At 40.4% G+C, this 18,127-nt stretch overlaps 1 protein-coding gene across 2 annotated transcripts in view; it reads right to left on the reverse strand.

The window, feature by feature from the left end:
• The window catches only part of EPG5 (ectopic P-granules 5 autophagy tethering factor), a 129,080-nt gene that overhangs the window by 10,188 nt on the left and 100,765 nt on the right, over positions 1-18,127 (reverse strand). The window contains exons 35-40 of one of the 2 annotated variants that reach the window (XM_081253339.1): positions 17,350-17,450; positions 11,439-11,614; positions 8,410-8,595; positions 7,717-7,926; positions 6,888-7,032; positions 1,255-1,497 (exon numbers count right to left, since the gene is read on the reverse strand). In XM_081253339.1, coding sequence (XP_081109465.1) covers positions 1,255-1,497; positions 6,888-7,032; positions 7,717-7,926; positions 8,410-8,595; positions 11,439-11,614; positions 17,350-17,450 — 1,061 coding nt within the window. Of the gene's footprint in view, positions 1-1,254; positions 1,498-6,887; positions 7,033-7,716; positions 7,927-8,409; positions 8,596-11,438; positions 11,615-17,349; positions 17,454-18,127 lie in introns of both variants that reach the window. The other variant, XM_081253338.1, reaches the window with a different exon arrangement.

Raw genomic sequence — 18,127 nt, forward strand, 5'->3', positions numbered from 1 at the left:
ACCTTTTCACTTTAAAAGCTTCATGTCGAGAAAACACCACTCACATTGACCCTGGAGGGCCTGACAATGCCTCATGGCTTGGACTGGAGGCCCTCACTCTAAATGCCTTTGTCCTGGCTGCCAGTGCAGAGGGTACAATGAAGTCAGGTATCATGGCTGCATTTTCATAAATCACCTCTTTCACCATATTATGATCATTAAAATCACATGTAGACACCGCCTCTCCCAGTTATCTAAGAATTTTAACTTTACCTAATACCATTTTTAAGTATGTTATGAATACTTATGCTTTTCCAAGGGGTATTATTATTACTCTATCCTTCATAAGCATTTTTTAATTATCAAAGTTTAGTTTGACTCATATCTTGACAGAAATTCTTGAAAATGTTTCACAAATTAAAAAAACAAATTTAATTTTAGCAACAAACAGTAAATAAACTTGGAGCAAGAGTGTTATCCTAATGGTTCTCAATTATTTTGGGAGGAATGGGAGCAGGGTGACGTGGTGACACACATAGCACCTTCCACAGGGGGACATGGGAACATGGATTATTCACGTGTTGTTAAGAAAGGGCATGGGCAGCTTGCAGGCACTTCCTAGCATTCTCACTCCAGTACCCTTCGTTCTCCCCTATTGTGTGCACTATGACGTATATCTGGGTAACAGAGTCGAGAAGTACTGCTCTGAGGAATTCTTTTTAACCAGATCAGGCTGTTTCCAGAATCTGAGAGTTTAGAGGTAGGAAATAAGAAGACAAAGCGGGAGTGGGGGGCGGGAGGGGAGGTGGGAAGAGAACTCCGTAATAGTTTAGAACACATGACAAAATGCAATAAGAGGACATATCAAAATCTTTAACAAGTGACAAAATAGAGAAAATTAATACAGTGGATCATTATTATAAAGATTCTGGTATATAGCATTTGTTTTTAGGACTATGACTAGGCCTATGACATACACAATTTGCCTACCATAAAAGGATTGGTCTGACACTCCAAAGCCCACATAAAATGAATTAGAGGTTCCCTCTCTTGAAACATGATGGTACCAACATGGGCCAAAATTTCTCATGCTAACTGCACATCTTTATGAAAAAAACAAACTATATTCTGAAACATCAACAACATTTACAGAGATATTAGAACAGTACAATCCCTCAACAGGAAGGGTCTGGAAAGGCATCTCCTTCAGACAAAGCTTTAATCTTTCTTGGAAAAGATGGGTCTACTGAGAGCCTGACATGACGGTCCTCTTACCCTCTTTGAAGTAAGCAGTGATGCAGGCTTCCGTCGTCTCAGCCATGTGGCGGACGGAAGCCAGGCTCTGGCAGGCAGCTGTTAACAGGGGCAGAACCACCAGCCCATGCACTTTCTGCCCAATCCAGGTCTGGATACTGCCTCGGAGGAACTCTGCTGTTGGGATAGTCGCATTGTTCATCATCATTAGGACTTCCATAAAGAGGCTGCTGAGGGCCATGTGGTGGGCCTGGCTGTCCAGATCTGAAGGGGAACATAGCCAACATGTTTGCAAAAGGCTGCTGGTATGACGATGTGAATGTGATAAAGGGAACAATGGTGCTTCAAGCTAGCTGCTCTCCAGGGGCCAGAAGGAAAATCCTTCTGTGTTTAGCTTTTAAGGATAGGATGTGGCACATACATACTTTGTAAGAGCAAAGCAGGAACTACTGCAAGATCCTTGGTTACAACATGTGGCCAAGCGATACTTTAATAAATAGACAAAATACATAGATCTCAGGAGTCATTTGGTAAACTAGAAACAGTACCTCCACCCCTACCAATGCCAAAGTTGTAAATAATTCTAGAATGATTTACACAGAATGAAGGCTACTATTTAAAACTAAATATAAAAGGAAAGTAAAAACCTTTTTACAGACTCCTAACAGCAGCTCTTTTATTTCTGTATTTTTTAAATAAGAAAAATGGACAGACTGGGTCTTTCCAAAATATTAAAAGTGAAAAAAAGAATACAACACAAGAAAAAGAGCAAATTCATTTTAAAAGAGAACTGCAAATAAGTGACTGAGGTAGATTCCTTCTTCACATCCAAGAATAGAAAATATTTTTCACTGAGGGTGTGTTGAGAAAACTATTCATCAGGCATAATTTTTGAATTGTACACTATTTTTATTTGTTTTTTTCTTTTTTGGCTGTGCTGTGCAGCTTGCGGGATCTTAGTTTCCCAACCAGGGATTGAACCCGCGGCCCTCGGCAGTCAAACTGCAGGGTCTTAGCCACTGGACAGCCAGGGAATTCCCTTCATCAGGCATAATTTTTGCCAACTATTTCTAATTCTCCTTGAGTTGGGTTCATTGTTTTAAGGGAATAGAATTGTGGCTTTCTCACCTCCAGGCTTTGTTATTTATGTCAATGCGAGTGGGGAGGTCTTATCACACCCATCAAACCAAATTCACCCACTTGCACAGTGTACAATAAACCCTAACTTAATGTTATCATAAGATCTACTGATTATCAAGCAAGGAATTTTTTAAGCATTATATGTTTGTGGATCTACTTTTTTATGTATAAATATTATTGGTAATAAAGGCCTTATCTCTGAATTCCAGGTGAATAAATTTTTTTCTGATTTAAAAAAAAAATTTTATTTTGTTATTGAAGTACAGTTGATTTATAATGTTGTGTTAATTACTGCTATACAGCAAAGTAACTCAGTTATACATATATACATATATATATATACATTTTTTTCATATTCTTTTCCATTATGGTTTGCCACGGGATATTGAATTTAGTTCCCTGTACTATAGAGTAGGACCTTGTTGTTTATCCATTCTATATATAACAGTTTGCATCTGTGAACAGCGATTTTAATCTATTTTTTAGTTATGATTCATGGGAACAAAAAATGATTGCAATAAGCCTCTTAATAGATCGCAGCCTCTCCCCTTCCCATTCATCATCAACACAGCCAACAAATGTTGTTCTTAAAAACCAGAACTGATCCCATCACTCTTCTGATTAAGATCTTTCTAGAACGCCCTTCACTCCTTTGCCTGGCTATTATTCAATCTTCATGGCCCAGTTACATACGACCAACTCTAAATCAATTTCTCCAGTATTGCCTGCTAATTCTTCTTCTTTTTTTAACTAGTTTGCATATCCCAAGCCGAGGGATATGCAAACTAGTAGATGATGTCAAACGTTTAAAAATGGTTGTACCAATTTACTCTGTGATCAGCAGTACATGAGAGTTAACACTGTTCCACATCCTCACCAACATTTGGTATTGAAAACTTTTTAATTTTAGCTATTCTGGTGGATGTGAGAGTATGCCATCAAGTTCTTAATTTGCATTTCCCTAAATATTAACAAGGTTTAGCATGTTTTCATATGTTTATTGGTTATTTGAATATTCTCTTTTGTAGAATGTCAATTTAAGGGTCTTGTTCATTTTTTTTACTGGATTGTCTTTTTCTTCCTTATTTTATCCAGTGTGACAATCTTAGTCATTCATATTTAATGTAATTACTGATGTGAGTGGGTCTAAATCTACTATCTTACTATATGCTTCCAATTTGTCCCTCCAATTCTACATTCCTTTTTCTCTCTTCAAATATTCTTTTAACATTTTCATAGTGGTTATCTTACAAATTACAACATGCATTCTTGATTTTTCAAAGTCTGATGTTAACTGGTTCCCAGACAATGCTAATTTCCTATTACCTTCCCTACTGTTACCATAACCCAACAACACATTACTATTACTGTTTTATAGAGTCAGATTTCATTTAGATTTTCCTATACATTTACCAGTTTCATTGTTCACCCTTAGTCTCCTCCTATTTATCTTCTCTTTATTATCTCTTTCTTTCTAAGCAAATTTTGGTTATATTTTGTGGTTCTTTTTATAATTTCTTAAGCTCAGTGTTTATCTAATTTTCAGCTTTTAGAAATTTTAATATAAACATTTAAGGCCATGAAATTAAGTTTCACTTTAGCTGAATCCCACAAGTTTTGATGCTCTGTTTTTTTAATTCAGTTCTATTTTAAATTTCTGTTGTTATTGTTCCTTTGGTCATCAGTTATTTAAAAGTTTGCTTCTTAATTTCCAATGTATAGTTTTTTCCCTCCTGGTTATATTTTGTTACTGATTTTTAAGTTCATTGCACTGTGGTTAGAATATGTGGTCTATCTGATACCAGTCCTTTGGGATTGATTGAGATGTGCTTTAACCCTAGTAATGGGTTGTTTCTTAACTGTTCAATGTGAGACTGATACAGTGTGCATTCTGCACTTACAGGGTATATTATTCTCTACATACTCATTACATCCAGCTGTGCTATTCAGACATCCTATAGTCTTACTGATTTTCTGTCTACCTGATCCATCAGTTACTGCGAGACATGGGTCAAAATCCCTCACTGTGAGCAAAATTGACATTTCTCTTCCTAGTTCTGTCAGTTTTCCCCTTATGCATTTTCTTCCTGGTGAATTGAACCTTTTATCAATTTCCAACGACTCTCTTCATTTTTAATAATGCTTTTTTCTTATTTATTTATGTAAGTAATATGTGTTTTTTATGTATATATGTGTTTTTCATGCAACTTCAGGGCAGGAACACACACAGGAGATTGTCTGGCTTGGTAATGCTTTCTGCCTTACAGTCCTACCTGTCTCATACTGATACAGCTGTACCATCTTTCTATTTTAATATCTAATGTGACTGCCTTGTAGAAAGCTTTCTATATCCTATGCTTTAGATATACTTCTTATAAACAGCTTAAAACTGGATGTTGGGGCTTCCCTTGTGGTGCAGTGGCTGGGAATCCGCCTGCCAGTGCAGGGGACACAGGTTCGAGCCCTGGACCGGGAGGATCCCACAGGCCGCGGAGCAACTAAGTCTGTATGCCACAACTAAAATAAAATTTTAAAAAATAAATATATAAAAAACTGGATTTTGTTGATTATTAATCCAGTCTGACAATCTTCATCTTTTAACCTGAGCATCAGTCCATTTACATTTACCGATATATTTAAATTTTACGTTTTTATTTTGGCTATTTTTCTTACCTTTTCCACATTTCTTGCTTTCTTTGGATTGAACAAAATTTGGCCAATCCTTTTTTTTTTTTTTGGCTGCATTGGGTCTTCGTTGCTGTGTGCGGGCTTTCTCTAGTTGCAGAGAGCGGGGGCTACTCTTCATTGTGGTGCATGGGCTTCTCATTGTGGTGGCCTCTCTTGCTGCAGAGCATGGTTTCTAGGTGCACAGGCTTCAGTAGTTGTGGCATGTGGGCTCAGTAGTTGTGGCTCGCGGGCTCTAGAGCACAGGCTCAGTAGTTGTGGCACATGGGCTTAGCTGCTCCGCAGCATGTGGGATCTCCCTGGACCAAGGATCAAACCCGTGTCCCCTGCATTGGCAGGTGGATTCTTAACCACTGTGCCACCAGGGAAGTCCTAGCCAATCTTATCTCCTTCTACTAACTTAGAACTTACATATTTTATTTCTATTCTTTTGGTGAATTGCTTAGATTTTTTACCATTCATATTCTATGAAGACATAAATGTAATCAACCTCTTGACCCCCCTCAAACAATATTAAAACCTTAGAATGCTTTTAAGTCAACCTCTTTCTTAACTTACGTATATCTGTGGTCATATAATTTAATGTTAGCTTTTGCTTTTTAAATCCCTAAATGATGATTACTGTAGTTTTACATAGGCAGTTTTTGTTTATATTTACCCACATTTCACTACTTTCTCTGCTTACTTTTCCTTCTTGCAATTCAAGCCTTTCACTTGTGATCACTCTACTTCTACCTAAAGAACATGCTTTCTTTAGTATTTCCCGTAGTGATGTCCACTGGGACAAACACGCTCAGGTTTCAAGGAAAACATCTTTATTTCATCCTCATCCTCGAAAGACGGTTGTTCTTAGTTTACAATCCCAGGTTACACAAGTCATCTCCTCACAGCCCATTGAAGGTGTTGTTCCACTATCTTACAGCTTCCTCTGTTGCCAATGAGAAGCCGGCTGTCCTTGTAAATGTTGAATGTTGTTCCTTTGTCCCCCGTGCTTCTGCAGTTTCACTACAGTATGTACAGGGGTGAATTTCTTTCTATCTACCCTGCTTGGGATTTGCTGGATTTAATGAATCTAAGGATTGTTGTCTTCCTTTCTCAGGGCAGGTTCATGTCTAACTCATCCTTACCCTGAGTATGCCATCCTGTGTGGTAACGCACGGGAGGTCCTTTCAGGCCCCATCTTAGGCAGGCCCTGGGCTTTATCATCTCCCCTAATCTAAGGAGTGTCAGCAAAAGCCTTCAAGGTAAAAGCCAGCCTCAGTACTCCATCTACTTTTATGTGTTCCTCTTTTTACTTAGTTTCTGACTTCTGAGACTTTCTGCCACCTTGTCAATAAGTTTAATTTTTGGCTTCTTAAAAACATTTTATCCAGCATCCTTAGTTATTTTCAGCAGGAGAGGCAATCAGGATGTCCAGTCCACCAAACTGCTAGGAGCACAAGTTCTCATATGAAGTTTCTTTACAAGCCTACAGGTGATTCTGAAGTGCCCCCCCAGTTAGGAGCTAAAACATCCAGGAACGCTGCTCGATGGATGGTCTCTGGTTATCTCCTAATCATTATATCTAGTCATCTAACTTAGCCCTCAGTCCAGTTAACCCCACACCAGCAACTGACAGTGTCTACGCCTCAAGTGCTTACCATTCATGCCACCCACCCCCACCAGTGCTGAGATGACAAGTGTCCCTATGGTCCCGTCATCTCTCTGACCACTGCTTCTCTGTAAACGGGAATGACAGTGTCCCGACCATCTTCCTGATCTCAAGATGCCTTATACACAGCAGGAATTCATTTACTGAGTGAATACATGACTCCACCATAGTCACTTACCAGGTGGTTTAAAAACAATGATATCATCCAAGAGCTTACACATTTCCTGTTCAAGGACTGCTAACGTGATTTTTCCATTTTGTTCCAGGGAGCTGAGGAATTGTACCATCTGATGAGTGAAGGCTCGGCATTTTGGAACTGCATCCTGACAATAAAAAAAGGATCATTCAAATGAATCCATGCATGCAGTGTCAGTCAACTGGATATTCCCTGGGAGCACAGCACTGCACTGGAAGAGGACAGAGCAGTGAGTCATATGAGGACAGACCCTGTGTTGGGGAAATAAAAATCTTTGGTAATACTTAGACCAGAACCCATGTTCTCCCAAATCCCAGTAGTAGTTTTTACTACATTAATAACAACATTAACTACACACTAAGTGCTTGCCAGGAACTTTTCCAAAAACTTTTATGTTCATTTTCTGATCTAATCCTCACAACACTTTGAAGGCAAGGTATTATTATTTCCAATTCAGGTGAGAAAACCAAGGTCAGAATGGCAGTGAGTTGGGGATTTGAGTTTGTCAGACCTCAAACTCATGCTCATAACTTGCTGCCATTCTGCTGCCAATGACATTCAAATCAATAAACCCACAGCTCACTGTCGGCCCTCAATCCTTTTCACCTCTTGTTAGCATGTGACACTGCTAGTAGGTAAAGGCTTACCAGAAGAAATAAATGAAACTGAAAGACCCAAGAGGCCAAAATGATATACATTCTCCAACTTTTTCTATTGAGCCATCGCAGGATTCGAGACAGTCCTCAGTAGCACTTACACTACTACCAGCCCTGAAGAACGCTCTGCCTTCTAAAGGACCCACTTAACTTACAAGATGTTTCTGGCTGTCAGTAGGAACGGAAAGACCTGCAGACACTTTTAGGAGCTTCACAATTAACTCAGCAGAAGATTCTTTTGCCAGGATGATGGATGGCTGGTAATGGCTGCTGAAATAACCTAGCACACTCTGATATGACACAATATCCACAAGATGCCACGAGAGTGAGCTTGTCTGTCCAAGGAGAGTAAGTAGAGGAGAATCCTAAAATTGAAACACACATTCCTTTAGTTCCAGAGCTCCTATTTTTTCCAGAAATATGCATCTCTACCTAGTCTATGGAGTGACCACTAACATGGCCTATGATGAGCAGAGAAGAGTTAAGAAGTCAAATAAGTATCTGCTCAAGTTAGGAGAACTCGTGAAAGTAATAACCAAAGTTTTGGCAAAACACATTAAGATTTATAGGTATTCAGAACCCGATTTTCAAAGGAACTCTATGATCTGGTGGTAGAACAAGCAATTAAGGAGATATAAATTGAAATTGATTTTTATATTTGGTGTGGTTCCCTTAGACTATGAACTATATAAGAAAATCAGACACCTAGTTGAAGGCACATCCCGTATGCCATGCATATATTCACACTGAAAGAGGCACGAGGGGAACAACTTAAAAACCACAACTTCATACAGAGTGAGGATCTAGAGAGCCTTGCCAAGTCTTTATCACAGGCTCTCCAAACTTACTGTTTGATCCACCAGTTGATCTTCCTTTGCCAATAAAATCATCATGAAAAGGAGGCAGACAATCATGCTCCGGGTCTCTGGGTGGGGACTGGGATTCCAGGCATCAGAGAGCACACTGACCCAGTTGACTTCACAGAGGACAGACCCCAAAAACAAGAAGCAGCTCTTGGGGCTTCCTCGTTCCACCTAAAAGGAAACAATGTTTTTAGCTATGTATCCTAAAAATGTATAGAAATCAATGTTTTTTAAATTATATATCTTTTAAATTATACTTTTTTCCCAGATTATAAAAATCATTCATAACCCTTCAGCCCTCAGAGATTTAGATTATAACGTTTTTCCTTCCATGTTCAATGTATGGCACAACTTTCAGCTTGTTTGGAGTTCATTATTTATTCCACTACTTTTTTTTTTAATTTACTTTATTTATTTTTGTTTTTGGCTGCGTTGGGTCTTTGTGGCTCCGTGTGGGCTTTCTCTAGTTGCGGTGAGCAGGGGCTACTCTTCATCGCAGTGCATGGGCTTCTCATTGCAATGTCTTCTCTTGTTGCAGAGCACGGGCTCTAGGTGCACAGGCTTCAGTAGCTGTGGCACGCAGGCTCAGTAGCTGTGGCTCGTGGGCTCTAGAGCGCTGGCTCAGTAGTTGTGGAGCATGGGCTCAGCTGCTCCGCAGCATGTGGGATATTCCCAGACCAGGGATCGAACCTGTGTCCTGTGCATTGGCAGGCGATTCTTAACCACTGTGCCACCAGGGAAGTCCCTATTCCACTAATTCTTAACAGGAAAGGGATGATCTTCCCTAGCTACAGCCAGGGTGGCAAATCCCTGCCACAGTGAGTCACTGGTGCTCGAGGGAGCCTACCACAGTCCTCAAATGCGCTGGGAAAGACAAAGGTGATATATCTACTAGTCACTGGTTCCCAAAGCCGAGCATGCATCAGAACCACCTGGAGGACTTGCGTGGGATGGGGGTTGGGGGGTACCCATAGAATTTTTAATGTCCTGTATCTGGAGTAGGAGCAGGAATTTGTCTTCCTAACAAGTTCCCAGGTGGTACTGATGTTGCTGGCCCTAGGACCATACTTTGAGACCTACTATATTAGCATATATAATTTTATATGGCTTTTTTAGTGTAATGTTATGTTATAAATATATCCCCATATCATTAGTCTTTATAATTTTTGATGACTACATAATGTTTAATTATTCCATTTAAAATATAGCGGGGATGGGGGGCAAATGTATTTTAAAGTATATAATCAATATCAAAGTTATCTCTTATAAGCCTATTTCAAGTCTGTTTAAAATAAAACATGGCTAGCTATAAATTTTTCCTTTAAAAAGAAGATTAAAAAGCTCAACTCCATTTATAAAATCGCAATCAGTGGAATTTGATGATTCATGTCTTCCAATTAGTACCATCATTATATCATGCTATTTGCTCATTTTCCCTTTTAGAAAATGATTCTTCATTCTCCTTTATAATTTGTTCTCTATCTTCACCCTCGACCCCCTCACAAACATATTTTACTATGCCAGCAAGACTCATGGAACTGAAAGTTTCCCAGCTTCTGGGCCGGGCAAAGTTATCTATCATTAGACTAAAACTCCTAGAGATACAAAGTCTATAGCATCCCTTTATAGACCAATCTATTTAATCTGTCATATAGCTAAAGCTGCGCTGTTACTTAAACGCTCTCTTACAGCTCTTTAAACAAAGGTTCAATTCCATATTCATAATGATGATGAATACCTACTTTGTGCCTGGCTCATAGGCTAAACCTAGCTATAAAATCATTCTTAACTTTGTATTTCACTAAGATGACTGTCCTCAGCTTTCCTTAGAGCTCAGCTACAGAGGAGTGGCTGACAAGAGCAGCAGTGGGTGGGATCTCCACTTACAGCACTAAAAGACTGCAGTACATTTTACTAATTGTCATAAATAACTAGGGATCTGCAGTAATTAAAGCACTTAGGGGCTTCCCTGGTGGCTCAGTGGTTGGGAATCCACCTGCCAATGCAGGAGACACAGGTTCGAGCCCTGGTCCAGGAAGATCCCACATGCCGCGGAGCAACTAAGCCCGTGCACCACAACTACTGAAGACCGCGCGCCTAGAGCCCGTGCTCTGCAACAAGAGAAGCCACTGCAATGAGAAGCCCGTGCACCACAATGAAGAGTAGCCCCCGCTCGCATCAACTGGAGAAAGCCCACACACAGCAACGAAGACCCAACACAGCCAAAAATAAACCAATAAATAATAATTTTTTTTAAAGAAAAGCACTTAAAGTGTCTCAATAATAAATGTGAATTAGGTTATGAGTAAACACAAATGACTGGTGACTATGAACAAATAAACTGAAATGATCATAAAAAGCTAAGACAAGATTAAAGGGTTTTTTAAAACAAAAACTTAAGAACAACAGAAATGCCTGACTGGTATGCAAGTGACACTACTGTACCTGTTTTCTGTAACTATTGCTTCTACTGCAAAAACTCCGCCCACTTATTGGGACTTTTTCCAGGCCATTTCAGGTCGTTTATATGATTATGATGCATTACTGGTTGTTACAATGTACTTCTGTCTCCTACAACCTAATATCCCCTTACATAACTGCTTAAAGAAACTAATGGTTTGAGTACCGATTTACATTCTACTTTAAAAGAACATTTAACAAGAAGCAGTTTTAATGATACTATCCTAGAAAAACATGCATTCACAGAAACGCCAAGACTGAGTGTGACAAAGTGATTAAACTATGTATTTACATGATAATATCACCGAAATCTAGGGGACGACTGTCATGTTCCAGACAAAAATCTTTCTCTGGGTTTTCTGTAAATGCTGTCCGGTCATCTACTAACACAGTGAAATGATGTCCATAGGACGCTGCCTTACACAAGCACTGTCTGGGCGATACAGAATTCGGGCAGGGTCCACATTGTCACCCACTGCAACTGGGCCTGAAACCCACGGTGAACAGGTTGCTACCAAGAAGCCAGGCTGTGACATAGAGAGTAAAGGGCCTACCTTGAAGAAGGCCTCCATGAGCATCTGGTCAGGATGCAGGTCCCTCCACGGGAGTTTCTGGTAGGCACTGTGAAAAGCATACAGAATGAACTCTGGCATTTTGGGTGCTGTACATGCTTCACAATAATGTATCAGGTGTAACCGAAGGGCTCCGTCATCACCGGGCAAGAGCTTATCTAAAATTGAAAAAGAAAATATAGCTTAAGACCTTTTGGTTTATCTTTAAAACAAGTAAACGAACACAAAACACAAATTTGAACTGAAAGTCTACAAACCTAACGTTCTCAATCATTACCCAGTTTCAAAGATTTTCACATACCAGGGAAAAAAGTGATGGCAGAGCAATAATAAAGAATGGTAATTTACTCACTAGGGCAACTGGAAAGAGCAGCTGCTGTGAGGGAGATAGCAGGCGTGAACAGTTTTTCTCTAAAACTCCTAAATATATGACTTTTTAACTCAAATACACTTCCACAACCACAACCAACTCTAGGCATCCCTTCAGTCTGCTGCCTTCAGCATAAATTCAGTCTCATGCACTTGACACCTCATTCATTTGGCACCTTGGAGAAATCGAATGTTCCTCAAAAGGAAATGTTCCAGGGACTTCCCTGGTGGCGCAGTGGTTAAGAATCCACCTGCCGGGCTTCCCTGGTGGTGCAGTGGTTGAGAGTCCGCCTGCCGATGCAGGGGACATGGGTTTGTGCCCCAGTCTGGGAGGATCCCACATGCCGCGGAGCGGCTGGGCCCGTGAGCCATGGCCGCTGAGCCTGTGTGTCTGGAGCCTGTGCTCCGCAACGGGAGAGGCCACAACAGTGAGAGGCCTGCATGCCGCAAAAAAAAAAAAGAATCCGCCTGCCAGTGCAGGAGACACAGGTTCAATCCCTGGTCCGGGAATATCTCACATGCCGCGGAGCAACTAAGCAAGTGCGCCACAACTACTGAGCCTGCGCTCTGGAGCCCGCGAGCCACAACTACTGAAGCCCACACGCCTAGAGCCCGTGCTCCTCAAGGAGAGAAACCACCGCAGTGAGAAGCCCATGCGCCACAACAAAGAGTAGCCCCCACTCGCCACAAGTACAGAAAGCTCACGCACATCAACGAAGACCCAACACAGCCTAAATAAATAAATTTATTAAAAAAAAAAAAAAGGAAATGTTCCAAATGACTAAATCTTAACCCTTGGTGCAGTAAGACTAGACTGTTAACTGTCACTCAAGTAAGTGAGTGACACTCTAAGACAAATTTCACACTCTTCTGTGACCTGAATCACTCAGTACTATCCTCACGAGTATCAATTACTTTAGTGCCCTCAGGAGCATCTAGTCTGAAACAGATTTTTTCAGACTTTCTGGTTCTAAGCAAAGGAATGGAATTTGGTCAAAGAAGAGAGAGCCACATACAACGAGAGCAGAAACCTGATGGGAGTTTCTCAACACTGACTTTTGAAAAATGACTAATGAGCATCAACACACGATAAGTGGACTTATGACTGCTAACATTCCTGTGCCCTCAATCCCCAGTCCTCATGAAACAGTAACGTATGTTTTTAACAACCTTTTAAGACAGGGGTGAAGAGCAGCATTTGTTTAAATATGGATAAAAAAGATAGCTTTGTTTAAATTAGGGTGGATACGCAGGAGAAGATGTCTAGGAGGTAATCTCTTAGGACCAGACCGAGCGTCTCTAGTCCCAGCCCAGACACAAATAAGTTCTGTGACCTCAGATGAATTCATTTTGCTTTCAGATCCTCATTTTTTCTCATCAGTAAAAACAGAGAGCTGAATCAGACGATCTCACTAAAAGGCTATAATTTAATACTACATCTTGCTGTGCACAGTTCTTCTGTTTCCTCTCTCTGAATTGAGCTGCCAATTCTTAATGTTATCTGTGTACTCTCCTATTCCTAGGCCACTTTTTTATTTGATATACACAGGCCTGTGAGAGTGCCTGCCCCTTTATACTAAGAAACTAAATAATAGCCTTCGTGACAATAATTGTATGCTGAAATATTTGTCTCACTATAAATATGTTGTGGATGAGAATACGCAGCTAGAAGTCTACCTTTCCAAAAAGAGAAAAAAAAAAAAAAAACTGAGTGCTATTAGGATTTCATGTGTTACTCACTGAACAAATACTTTTATCAAGTAGACACTCAGAGTTCGGCACTGTCCTAAGTCTTGGGTTGGGGAGAGATAAAAAGAAGAATGTTTCTGTGCCTAGAGTTTATATCTTGTAACGGGGGCGGGGGGGGGAGGGGGAACAAAGAGGAGATCAGATATGTAAAAGGTCAATTAAAAATACTAAATGGGGACTTCCCTGGTGGTACGTGGTAAAGAATCCACCTTCCAATCAGGGGACGTGGGTTCGATCCCTGGTCAGGGAACTAAGATCCCCCATGCCGCGGGGCAACTGCAGAGGAATGAAGCCCGTGTGCTCTAGAGCCCGTGCACCACAACTAGAGAGCCCATGAGCACCGCAGCTACTGAGCCCGTGTGCTCTGGAGCCCGTGCGCCTCAACTAGAGAAGCCCGCGCACCACAACAAAAGATACTGCGTGGTGCAACTAAGACCCGATGCAGCCAAATAAATAAATAAATATTAAAAAAAAAAAACCCGCTGCATGAGGTACATCGAGACAACGGTATATTATTCAGCACTAAAAAGAAATTAGGTATCAAGTCATGAAAGACATGGAGGAACCTAAGTGCATATACTAAGCGAAAGAAGCCCATCTGGAAAGCTGCATATTGAATGATTCTAACTACATGATATTCTAGAAAAGCTAAGACTATGCAGAAAGTAAAAGAAATCAGTGGTTGCCAAAGGCTGGGGTGGGGGAGGGATGAATAGACAGAGCACAGAGGATATATAGGGCAGTGAAACTACTCTGTATGATACTGTATGAAACTACTCTGTATGATACTGTATGAAACTACTCTGTATGATACTGTATGAAACTTACTCTGTATGATACTGTATGAAACTACTCTGTATGATACTGTTACTACTTTGTATGATACTCTGTAGACACACATCATTATACATTTATCCAAACCCAGAGAATGTACAAGCCCCAGCATGAATCCTAATGTAAACTATGGACTTTGGGTAATAATGTGTCAGTGTAGGTTCATCGGCTATAACAAATGTACCACTCTGGTGGGGGATGGTGATAGTGGGTGGGGAGGGGGCTATGCATGCGGAGCAGGGAGGAAAGGGTATACGGAAACTCTGTGCTTTCTGCTCAGTTTTGCTGTGAACCTAAAACTACACTAAAAAAAAGTCAATTTTTGTATATATATAAAATATTGGATGATATATTGTTTTATATTATAACACATATATTATTGCTATATATATTTATACATATTATTATAATATATAGTCTATTATCTGATATGTTATCTACTATATATATTGTATATAAAATACTGGATGACATATTGTTAACTCCAGGACTCAGTGCCACATAAACACATGGTAGCCACGGGGGTGCACCACTCAGATCTCCCTTCAAACAGAACTTGCCACAGATCAGAGCACAGCACCTTTAGCACCAGAGTGGAGGCCATCCTCCTCCCAGGTAGCCCTCAGCCAACAACTAAGCACAGACCTGGCTGCTTCCGCCCAAGGTAGGATCCTCAAAAAAGAATCTTCGCTCTAGAACTCCCTAACCAGCCGGCCAATACTTTCTCAGAGCCGCCCTGCAGGCTGAGACTCTTCCTACCCTCCTTTCACGGGTGTTAGGCCTGCACCAGGGTCTGAAGGCTTTCCTTGCGCACCCTTATTCCTCTCCCTCTTATTTTCACAGGCATTATCCCAAATAAATCTCAGCATTCTGGCTCCATCATGGCGTCTGCTTCCCAAGGATTCAAACTGCAACAATGTGCTATAAAGGTTTAGAGGCAGGAGAGAAATGTATGCACATGAACAGATATGCAGGAGAATATAAAGGGCCCGAGGCTTCATCCAGGTAGTGGAATCAGCATAAGCAAAGAAGTGGCAGAGGGAAGATCCAAGGACTCTTAGGGAACAGTGAATGGAACAGTATGGCTGAATGGAATGCTTCCATAAAAAAACCATCACATCCTGTTGAAGTGCTCTGAGCCAGACACATCTGAATGCTGAGCTAAAACATTATTACATTTAAAAGTTTCTGAATAAGAATATAATAGCATACAAACAGAATTTTTGGAAAATCAATCTAGTAAAAAGGCAGGAACAGAAATGAGATAGGAAGGTTAGGAGGCTCTTGCAAGAATCTGGGTGGGGTGGACCTAATATCCTTACAAGCCTCCCAATACAAAACATTTAGATACACTAAGTAAAATACAACAACTCGGAAAATGCACAGCTACATACATTCAGGGGAAGAAAAGAGGTCAGAAGCAGAGAGACTAGGAAAGCAGAGTATTAAACTGATGCGGAAGCCTCAGTTGCCCTGGGGCTGTTTGCTTATGTGGGGTTTTCAACAGCACAAGGAAACAGAAAACAAGATCTTCTAAGGGCTACACTCTCACTGAAAGGGCAGATAAGGGGGGAGGGGAACGGATCTTCTCTGCCTTAGCCTGGACTGGGAGTCAGGGAGGCAAGAAAGCTGATTGTGATAATTGAGTATGGGGTTTGATTTCATGTATCTGTGTAGTGTGAGAAACCCAAAGCCAAGGAATTACACAGAGCCAAATGGCAACAAATGCAGATCTTCTCTAGAGGCATACACCCTCATCCTAGTCCTCATGGAATTTTCACAGATAAAGTCTCTCTAAATATGGGCTCACAATAGAAAATTACAAAATACACAAGGAAACAAGCCTCTGAAGGAACATCAAATAGAAGCATGAGCCACCCCCGAACAGAAACTTGAGATGATGGAATTACTGCATACAGCTCATAAAGGAAAGGAAGTATGTTTAAACATTTTAAAATAATAAAAATTGAAATTTTAAATTAAAGAAAGAAGATGCTATCAAAAAGGATCTGGATAGGGACTTCCCTGGTGGCGCAGTGGTTAAGAATCCACATGCCAATGCAGGGGACAGGGGTTCGAGCCCTGGTCCGAGTAGATCCCACATGCCGCGGAGCAACTAAGCCTGCAAGCCACAACTACTGAGCCTGTGTGCTACAACTACTGAAGCCCACACGCCTAGAGCCTGTGCTCCACAACAAAGATGAGCCACCACAATGAGAAGCCCGTGCACCACAATGAAGAGTAGCCCCTGCTTGCCGCAACTAGAGAAAGACCGCGGGCAGCAATGAAGACCCAACACAATCAAAAATAAATATATAAATAATTTTTTAAAAAAATAAATAAATATTTTTTAAAAGTATCTGGATAAATTGTATAAACAAACATTACTTCTAGAAACTGAAATGAAAAATTCAATGGATTTTTTTTTAAAGCAGACTAGACATAGCTGAAGAGATGGAATGGAGTAAGCTGGAAGAGAGATCTCAAGAATTTGCCCAGGGGAATTTCCTAGCAGTCCAGTGGTTAGGACTCTGCACTTTCACTGCTGAGGGTGCGGGTTCAATCCCTGGTTGGGGAACTAAGATCCCACAATCCACTCCGTGTGGCAAAAAAAAAAAAGAATTTGCCCAAAATGAAGCAGAAGAAAACACACCAAAAAAGTGAAAAGTCACAGAAGATAGAATGAGGGTCACCATGGGGGAAAGACAATATTTGAAAAGAGAAAGCCATAACTGATGACGCTCAGCACTATCTCCCGAAAAAGATGATAAGTTACACACTTCACACTAAATAATTGTATGGGTGACCTTTCTTTGGTCAAAGATGACAGCCTACAAATAAAGTAAAAGTAAATAAAGTAGAAAAGCAGAGGAAAAAGATTAACTGAATTACTTAAGGAAAAGTGAAAACTAACCAGAGACATGATATAATATCTTCCTACCTTTAAAACTTTCGTGCAATGAGTCAATGCAATCAGTGAACAACTGCACGATGCTTGAGGCCACCACAGCATCACTCTCCAGCCAGGGGTAATGTCGTTGGCTGCTTTAAATAAAAGAAACACACACTTAGAAAGCAAACACTATGATTAAATTACTGTACGTCCCAGAGTCTGGGGTTTGCCTAAGTTCTAGAAAACTGTGTTATGTAGCCCTAAGACATATTTAGAGCACTTTAAAGACTGTAAATTCCTGGAGGTGAATTGTAGCTTTTAATATCAATCATATAATTTTATTTACTTTCCTTCCTAACCTTTATTCCAATGTAATTAAGTTTCAGAAGTGTGCTATCTCAATAACTATTAAATTAACACCTTTTACAACACATCCAATTTATGCCCGTAAACCCATCCCTTGTGTATCTTGGTTACATTTCAAATGCCTTAGAAGACAGTTTTCTCTACCTAAAGCATGGGGGGTGAAAAGTCATGTAAAAAGAGATGGTCAAAAATGAACAGAGAGGAAATAACCAAAGGAAAAACTCTTTATATGAAATTTTTAGTTTCTGAATCTGGTATAGAAAGTTCAATATAAAAATAAATTCCATTAGTTCTTCTTGGAAATAGACAGGAAGCCTAAATTATGGTAAGCAGTCTCACGGTCACCACAAAATCCTGAAGCTTGTGGATTGTCTAAGGATAGCCCTCTGGGAAAAGCAAAGACCCAGAACTTTTTCTGTTTTCCTCAATGGGCTCTTGAAGCAGCCTGGATGATACAAAC

The sequence above is a fragment of the Mesoplodon bidens genome, assembly GCF_964165515.1.
Source record: "Mesoplodon bidens genome assembly, chromosome: 13".
Lineage (NCBI taxonomy): Eukaryota > Metazoa > Chordata > Mammalia > Artiodactyla > Ziphiidae > Mesoplodon > Mesoplodon bidens.